Genomic DNA, 9,497 nt, shown 5'->3' with positions numbered 1-9,497 from the left:
ATTATTATTACTATTGGATAGAAAACACTCTCTAGTTTCTAAAACCGTTTGAATTATATCTGTGAGTAAAACAGAACTCAAGTTGGAGCAATTTTCCTGTGAGGAAGTGAGAAATCTGAAATAAGGCAGGCTGTTCTGGGGTCAGTTTATTAATTTGCATGTCTTCTATTGGTCGAGATGCACTGCATACGCCTTCCCCTAGATGTCAGCAAATAGTGAGAATTGGAATGGAGTTGCTAGGCAGATCTGAGGCCATATAAATGGGCTGGGAACGTGGGGTCCAGTCTTTTCATCTTTCGCCATGACGCAAGACAGACCTCAGGATGGCGTTCTGGAAAGCTACCGTTATAGGCCTTAGATATATCCGGCTCTGATTTTATTCGATATAGGTGTTAAAGACATCATAATGTTGTTATTTTAAACCGAGTTATATCAGTTTATATCAGTATATTGCGATTTTCGGTATTTTATTTGTGCTGCGTTATGGTGAGTTGGACACGTCTTCGCCACATGGCTAATGTTTACTGCTAATTCCAAAGTTGAAGGCGACAATCTACAACCGAGCAACGATTCCTCTGGACAAAGGACAACTTGCCCAAGATTCTGATGGGAGCTCATCAAAAAGTAAGAAGTATTTATGATGTTAATTCGTTGTTCTGTTGAAAAATGTAAAACTACTGTTCCGCCATTAATTTCGGTGCGGTCTCGCTTTAACGCACGCTGTATGTCGTAGTAACGTTAATTTTAAAAATCTAACACAGCGGTTGCATTAAGAACTAATGTATCTTTCATTTGCTGTCCAACCTGTATTTTTTAGTCAAGTTTATGATTAGTTACTGATTAGATTAGGTGCCTCTCCCAAGATTTCTCCCGACATATTGTTGGCAGCTTGGCTACTATTCTCATTGTATAACCACAATTTGTGCCGCTAAATATGCACATTTTCGAACAAACTCTATATGTATTGTGTAATATGATGTTATAGGACTGTCATCTGAAGAAGTTTGAGAAGGTTAGTGAAAAAATTAATATCTTTTGCTGGTTTATTCGTTATCGCTATTGTTGGCTTGAATCAATGCTGTTGTGTGGTTGGCTATTGTAGTAAGCTAATATAATGCTATATTGTGTTTTCGCTGTAATACACTTAAAAAATCTGAAATATTGGCTGGATTCACAAGATCTTTGTCTTTCATTTGCTGTACGCTGTGTATTTTTCATAAATGTTTTATGATGAGTATTTAGGTAATTCACGTTGGTCTCTGTAGTTATTCTAGTTGCTTTGGTGAGAGTTGTGATGGTGGCTGCAATGTAAAACTATGATTTATACCTGAAATATGCACATTTTTCTAACAAAACATATGCTATACAATAAATATGTTATCAGACTGTCATCTGATGAAGTTGTTTCTTGGTTAGTGACTATTTATATCTTTATTTGGTCGAAATTGTGATAGCTACCTATGCAGGAAAAAAATGGTGGAAAAAAAAGTTGTCTTTTGCTATCGTGGTTAGCTAATAGAAATACATATTGTGTCTTCCCTGTAAAACATTTTAAAAATCAGAAATGATGGCTGGATTCACAAGATGTGTATCTTTCATCTGGTGTCTTGGACTTGTGATTTAATGATATTTAGATGCTAGTATTTACTTGTGACGCTATGCTAGGCTATGCTAGTCAGCTTTTTTACTGATGGGGGTGCTCCCGGATCCGGGATTGTGATGAAGTAGAAGTTAATGCATGAGGCAATACAGAAGTGCCTACTCACTGAATCAATGGGCCTAGCTGCAAAATATGCACAACAGCTGGGGGCTGTATCAAGAGGGCGCAGTGCAGCAGCAGTACAGGATAGAAAAAAGGGGGCACCATGGAAAGCAGGGTCATCACCCATCTGAATGCTGGGCAAAGAAGCTGACATGATGCCATTGTGAAAAGAAAGGACACATTGAGCGAGCTTGTAAAAGAAATAGAGAGAAACCAGCGAAGGACAGCTATAAGGAAATATCTGGAAAAGGAAACACAGACAGCTGCACCCCAAGAAGAAACACCTGCATGCTATAAAGCAGGACCAGTCACGCAACAGTGGCATAGACTTTGTGGAGGAGCTACCGATCAAGGTATTGACAGTAAATCGACACTCTACAGCCAATGGTGTCACAACACCATTGGGAGGACAACCAAAAAATATGTAAATTGATACTGGAGCAGCTGTCTCACTTATGTCAGAAAAACTATAAAAAATAAGGCTGACCCACCTTTCACAGACACATGCAAAAATTCACACTGAGAGATTGTCCCCATGACGGAAAGGCAGAGGTCCTGCTGGAACTAAACCGATAAAAAGCCAAACTTCCCATCTATGTGGTCAAGGTGCTGATGTGCCGACCATGGTTTGAAAAGATTTGTCTGGACTGGGCGAAGGTGAATCAATGTCAGTTGAAGAAACAGGGTTGTCAGCTGTGCTGACTCGACATGCAGTTGTTTTTAAGGATGAACTGGCTCCATTTACCTGTGTGGAGATTAAGGTGAACATAATCCCGTACTGATGGTGGAACAATACCCGCTTCCTCCAATTATCGGGGAACTACGCGCAAGGTAGGCTGGTGGAAAGCAATACAGCAAGATTGATCTCAATAAAGCCTTCCTGCAGCTGCATGTAGATGAAGAGTCACAAAAGTACCTCACCATCACTACCCACATGGGACTCTACTGATACCGCCACTTGCCTTTTGGAATCACGTTGGCATTTGCCTTGTTCCAGAGGTCCATGGATCAGGTCCTGAGCGACCACCCTAAGTCATATTGTTACCTTGATGAAATCCTCATCACAGGAAAGGATGGCGAGGAGCAACTACTGAACCTTTAAAAGGGTGGCAGGTAGGGCGGAAGGTAGCCTAGTGGTTAACAGTGTTGGACCAGTAACCGAAAGGTTCCAGGTTTGAATCCCCGAGCCAACTAAGTGAAAAATCCTAGTTAACCCTAGTTGCTCTGGATAGGAGCGTCTGCTAAATCGACTTGAAGACTAAGGCTTACGTGTTTGCAATTAGAGAAGTGCAACTTTTTCAAGCATTGGAGTGCAGTGGAGTCCTTAGGCCATTTGATTGATGCTGGTGGTTTCCACACAGCCCCATAGAAAGTGACAGTCATTGCAGGAGGCTCCTGCTCCTGAGAAAGTCAGCCAGCTGCGGCCTTTCCTTGGCGTCCTGAATGACTACGGCGAGTTCATCCGGCAGCTGAAGCCTTTGCATGAGCTAATGAGAGAGAGCAAACCCTGGTTGTTTACAAAGGAGTGTGACACTACTTTCAAGAAAGGCAGCATTGATTGATAAGGTGTTGACTCACTTTGACCCGTTCCACTGGCCTGCAACGCTTCCCTATACGGAGTTTGGGCCGTCGTGTCAGACAGCACATCTGCAGGAGAAGCCCATTGCTTTCACGTCAAGGACTGAAATACCCTTATTATCTTATCTTCGGGATCGCCTACCTGTTCGGAGATGTTTGGATATCTCGGACTGCCTGAGCAGATAGTCACGGATAATGGCAATCTTTTGTTTCCAAGGAGATGGAAAATTTCCTCCAGAGCAATGGAATCAAATACTTCCTCTCAAGTCCTTATCATCCATCCACTCATAGACTTGAAGAGTGAAGGGTTCAGACAAACATGCACTCAAGGCGTCCAGAAGTGAAGCACCACTAAAGTATTGTAATACCCCTCATACAACAACTGGAACGTTCCCTGCTTATCTGCTCATGAAAAGACATCTCAGGACTGGCCTGTTGAGGCCAATGCCCACCAAAACGTTGGTGTAAAACAAGCAGCAAGACCAAGTCAACCAGCCAGCTAAACGGTATAAAGACAGACAGTTCACTGTTGAAGATCCAGTCCTCACACACAACTACACCACTAAAGAAAGGTGGCCACCCGCAACTGTTCTCAAAAGACTTGGCCTGTCTCATACAGTCTGCACCCAAGACAACCAGACCTGGCAGAGACATGTTGACCAGTTGCTCCCACGAGAACCTGCAGCTACAATCCCTGAAGCAGAGGCACCTTCACAAGCGAGCTGACGCACCACCAGAACAAGTCAGTAACCGTACCAGCTTCTTCTTCACTGCCGCCAACAGAGGCTACACCTCCAACTGCACCTGAGGCTCAGCCTGTGACTGAGCCTGATCCCGGGTTACATCGCAACCCACCTAGAGAAAGAGAACCTCCTGAATGTTATACATAGTGCTAACCCTGGAAGCAAGGGGCATAATAATTATCTTAGGGTTTAGAGCACATGTGTCAAACTCAAGGCCCGCGAGAGCTTAAAAGTTTTGAGTGTCTAAAAATAAATACCAAAAAATAAATTAAGAGCGTGCTTTGACCAAAAACTACATTCCCACAATGCCTTTCGACTACGCTAGCCACGGCAGTGTCCATGCCAACGAGTGGAATTGAGATATAAATAATGATCCCAAAATGTCCAGAAAGAGAAAAGTTGATGCAGACGGAAGACTGTTTCAAGAAAGATGGGAAGGCGAATACTTGTTTGTGCTTCAAGGAGAAAGACCGGTATGTCTTTTGTGTTACGAGGCGGTGTCGGTTGTCAAAGAGTACAATCTGCGTCGACATTTTGACACCAAACACGGAGCTAAGTACGCTAAAGCTAGCCTTCAAGAAAAGCAACAAATTGCCCAAGAATTAAAAGGCAAACTGCGGTCGCAGCAGAGTTTGTTCATGAAATCCACAGCCAAAAACGAGGCCGCGGTGAAAGCTAGCTTCATTGTGGCTGAAGAAATCGCCCACGCTTCCAAGTCTTTTTCAGAGGGAGCGTTTTTGAAGCAGTGCATGCTGAAGGTCTGTGAGCAGGTGTGTCCCGACCAGTTACAGACTTTTAAAAATGTCAGTTTATCAAGAAACACCATCGCCGACCGAGTGAAGGAACTAGCAGAAAATCTTACAACACAGCTGGCCGAGGAGACACGCAGCTACACAGCTTTTTCATTAGCTGTTGATGAAAGCACAGATAACACGGACACAGCGCAGTTATCAATTTTTATTAGAGGCGTAAAGTCGGACCTCTCTATCACTGAGGAGCTGTTGGATGTGGCTGCAATGCATGGGACCACGACGGGACAGAACATTTTTGATGCGGTAGAGAAGTCCGTAAGTAAAAATGCATTGCAGTGGGAAAACTTGGTAGGATTAACTACAGACGGTGCACCGGCAATGTGTGGAGGAAAAGTGGGCTTGGTTGGACTAATGAAGGGGAAAATGCAAAAAATGAACTGTCACATGCCTTTGATAACGTATCATTGCATTATCCATCAAGAAGCTTTGTGTGGGAAGGTGCTGGGGATGGAGGACATTGTGACCACAGTCATGAAAACAGTGAACTTCATTCGGGCGCGTGGCCTGAATCACCGTCAGTTCCAGCAGTTTTTGCTGGAGATGGGCTCGGAACACGGGGATGTGCTGTACCATACAGAAGTGCGGTGGCTGAGTAGGAGCAAAGTCCTCAAGCGATTTTTCGAGCTCAGGAAAGACATTGCTCTTTTTATGCAGAGTAAAGGAAAACTCATGTCTGAACTATCAGATCCAAAGTGGATGTGTGACTTTGCTGTGTTGTGTGACATAACCGACCATCTCGCCCAGCTGAATCAGAAGCTGCAGGGACGCAAACAAGTCATCACGCAGATGTCCGACACGATCACGGCTTTCCAGCGTAAATTGGACTTATGGATGTGGCAAGTGAAACAGGACAATCTTGTTCACTTTCCTGTTTGTCAGAGCATGTCAGCCTCATTTCCCGAGACTTTTTCATGTGCTCAGTTGGCTACCAAACTGAGCTGGTTAAAGACTGAGTTTGATCGGCGCTTCTCTGACTTCAGAGCACAACAGTCTGGCTTTGACATCTTTGCCAATCCTTTCACCACCGATGTCTGCACTGCACCCCAACACCTTCAGATGGAGCTAATTGAGCTTCAAAGCGACAGTGGCCTGAGAGCAAAGTTTCAGGATGCTACAATCCAGGACTTTTACCGTCTGCTGCCTCCTGGTTTGATGCCACAGCTTCGACTTCATGCTGCCCGTGTTCTGTCCATGTTTGGGAGCACCTATCTGTGCGAACAGTTTTTTTCCATAATGAATCTGAACAAAAACAAGCACAGATCACGCCTCACGGATGACAACCTCCATGCTGTTCTACGCATTGCCTCAGCACAGGACCTAAAACCAGACATTGACACACTGGTAACGGGAAAACGGTGTCAGACATCTGGTCAGAAAACACACAGGCAAGCATTTAAAAAAAAACTTAATTAAAATATAATAAAATGTAATTCAACCAAGAAGAAGAACAGTTAAACTGTGTGCAATTTAATGATTGTGCTTGCATTTTGTTTTGTGTTTATCATTTTCAGAACATGATCAATCGATAGTAGAGAGAGAATCCACTTGGTGTGTTCAAGGACAGGCAGCATCTCCTCATCAAAGACTAACCGAAAAACTTGACCAATATAGTTGTGAACTGAGTCAACCTTTATTTTGGTATTTTTAGTTGATTACATATTATTTATGTGTAGCTGCTGTAGTAATTATTTAATGTTTGCAGGTTTATGTGTGTATGCAGACAAATTGTTGTCATCAAACCATCAGTTGGGTGCACGGCTGTGTGCAGCCTTTTTTTGTAAAATGCTACATGTGTCATACATGTTCTTTGCAGCTCAGTTTTATGTTATTTTTCTTTATTCACTTGGACAGTTTGATCCTTCATTAATGGAGTTATGTGGGTTTTCATAAGCTGACAAAATTTAAAAGGATTTATGTTAGAGCTACAAGCAAACATATATTTTCTATGCAACTGTAATTGTCACTTGAATAAGTTATAATAAATAATGAGTTATTTAACATTAAGGAGGAGTTACATTTATTTTACATTACATTCGATTACATTTATAAGTTACATCTGGCCCTTTGAGGACAGCCATTATGCTGATGTGGCCCTCGGTGAAAATGAGTTTGACACCCCTGGTTTAGAGGGATGTTTAGGCAGTCTACCCTCTCTCACAAGTTAGAGAAAGTTTAGTTTACTTATGTTAATGTGGACATGCCATTTAAGGGGGAGGAAATACTGTATTTTATATATTGGGACTAATTATTTATGTACTATGTGGGTTTCTGAAGCCGTAGTTCTAACGCTAAGCATTATGGGTATTGAAGTCGGTTGTTAAAGGGACTTCCTGAAGTAATGTAAGACACATAACTTTTCAGTAAAACACTCGTTGCATCTAAAACGATGTATCCGTCTCGGTCCCCATTCCCGAGTCTAAAGTTAATCCGAAGAGTCAAGATACAACATGGCCCTTTTGTATAAACTCCCCAGTCCCTGCTAATGACAAGCATACTCTTAACATTATGCTGCCACGGCAATACTTGAAAATACAGAGGATCAACAACATCGCATTCACTCCATATTAATGGCTGTCTGAAACAGAAAAAAGAAGGAAGCCAACTTTTTATTTAACTAGGCAAGACAGTTGAGGACTAATTCTTATTTACAATGATGGCCTAGGAACAGTGGGTTAACTGCCTTGTTCAGAGACAGAATTACAGATTTTTACCTTGTCAGCTCAGGGATTTGATCCACAAACCTTTCGGTTATTGGCCCAACGCTCTAACCACTAGGCTACCTGCCGCCCCCTAACTAATCCTAAATACAGTCCTTTTGCCCTCAAACCTCCAGTTTCTATATGGCACGCTGGGCACTCCTATTACTTCTATGAGGTGTTTGTCTGTGAGTTGTAGTTATATGTCCTAGAAACTGTGACTTTACCATAGATATAGCTCACTGCCATCACAGCTGATGGAGAGAGGGCTGGCCATGTGGCAGAGGATGTGGAATAAGTTCATCTCCGAGAACTCACAGAGAAATCCCTGAGCAGTCGAGGACGGGACATTATCAAAACTACACTGATGTCAATTCAGCTTATATGATGTCAATGCAGACTAATATTAATTTGTTAATTTAAAGAAAAAAAAGAAGAAAAAAAAGAAATGTTTCTAAGAGGTGAGAAGAGACCAATTAGGCAAACCATTGGAGCTGTGGTCATCCACCAGTATGATGTCTTTGAGCAGGCGTTGGGGGGTCTTGTCTATGATGCTGCGGACGGCTCTCTTGATGATTGACAGGGCCTCGTCCAAGTAGATCAACACCACGCTGATGGTGGGCAGGTCATGGGGGTACTGGTGATTAGCACACCTGACAAACACAACAAACACATTTGGTCCACCTCGTAACATTCATTCACTTCACGAAAGCTGCTGTTTCACTCTTAAAGTTAGAAAAATGATTTACTTAGGATCGCGAGTATCAGGGAGTTCCCTGTTCAGGGGTAGTCTGTCACTCAGGAAGGCGTTGTATCCATACATCTGAAACAGCCCCTCTGCCTCTTTCTGCTCCTCCTCTGAGAGCTCATCACCCCAGCTTGTAAACAGAGCTGAGTTGGGGTACAACTTCTTCACCACCTTCCTCTTCTTCTTGACCTCGGGAGCCTTCACAACCTGCCCCTCTTTCAGACTGATCCCGTTGTTGATTGACTTCACTGTGGACAAACATGACAGCTGCTCATCAAACTATAATTAATTGGTTATTACTGTATAATTCAGATTGTTTAAGGCTGCCAAATCAATGAAATACAGGTGGCTAGTTGAGCCACATAAGTCACTCCTTTTGATACTGTACAAACAAAGCATGAACTTATTTGCACTGTTTGCATTAGCTTTTTAAAAGTTGATTAATAAGACTTGATCTGCCTTGGAGGATTACCTTGACATAACTGTAAAAGTAAAGTAAACAATGTGGACAACTTTGGCACACAGATGTTGATAGAAAAATGTTACAAATTTTGTGCAACAATCAACAGTATACAGTATTAAAGAACAATCTAAAATTATTATGGGCCATATTTGTTTGATTTGATCTAACCCTTTATCAGTTTATTCAACTCTTTAATTGAGAACAGATTCGCTTCTACAATAATCACTGTGAAGTGTGAAATAACTTTCTGGGATCAACTCTACATGTAGGTTTAGGCTAGATTCTAATGTGTTCTCAAATCCTCCCCTCTAAATCTGCCCTACCATCTAGAACAGTGGCAGACTGCAGTCCAGGTACAGTACGTGGACAGAGCTACTGCCATTTCCCTTCCAGGTAAGTCACAGTTAAATGAAGGAGATTGAGACTTACACAGCTTCTCAATGTGAGCCTCCATCTTCTCCAGCCTCTTGAGCATGTCCTGGCCCCTGGACGAGTCATTCTGATGGGCCCTCTGCAGTCTCTCCCCATGAGAATGAACCTCCCACTTAATGGATGTGATGTAGCGTATTCCAGCAGCCATGGCCAGCAAAGGGGCCAGCCCTCGGACCCAGCCTAGCCTCATCATCCCTCTGAGTGTAAGCGCTCAGCCTGGGGATACAGACAGGATGACTTTCCTCTCTCACTCTCTCACTGAG

General features: G+C 42.8%; 1 protein-coding gene across 1 annotated transcript; it reads left to right on the top strand.

The window, feature by feature from the left end:
• Nucleotides 1-4,307: 4,307 nt before the first annotated feature.
• On the top strand, nucleotides 4,308-6,988 carry LOC120049938 (general transcription factor II-I repeat domain-containing protein 2B-like). Its single transcript, XM_038996455.1, has 2 exons — nucleotides 4,308-6,280; nucleotides 6,407-6,988. Exons 1-2 carry the CDS (start codon nucleotides 4,464-4,466, stop codon nucleotides 6,411-6,413), a joined length of 1,824 nt encoding a protein of 607 aa, XP_038852383.1. The 5' UTR covers nucleotides 4,308-4,463; the 3' UTR covers nucleotides 6,414-6,988.
• The last annotated feature ends 2,509 nt before the right edge of the window (nucleotides 6,989-9,497 follow it).

This window comes from Salvelinus namaycush, chromosome 6 (assembly GCF_016432855.1).
Source record: "Salvelinus namaycush isolate Seneca chromosome 6, SaNama_1.0, whole genome shotgun sequence".
Taxonomy (NCBI): domain Eukaryota; kingdom Metazoa; phylum Chordata; class Actinopteri; order Salmoniformes; family Salmonidae; genus Salvelinus; species Salvelinus namaycush.
Note: the sequence above shows the minus strand (reverse complement) of the source record. Positions and strands in the feature narration are given on the sequence as shown.

Bases quoted from the DNA above. Each gene is read 5' to 3' on its own strand.
- LOC120049938 (XM_038996455.1), top strand. From the start codon at position 4,464: ATGTCCAGAAAGAGAAAAGTTGATGCAGACGGAAGACTGTTTCAAGAA.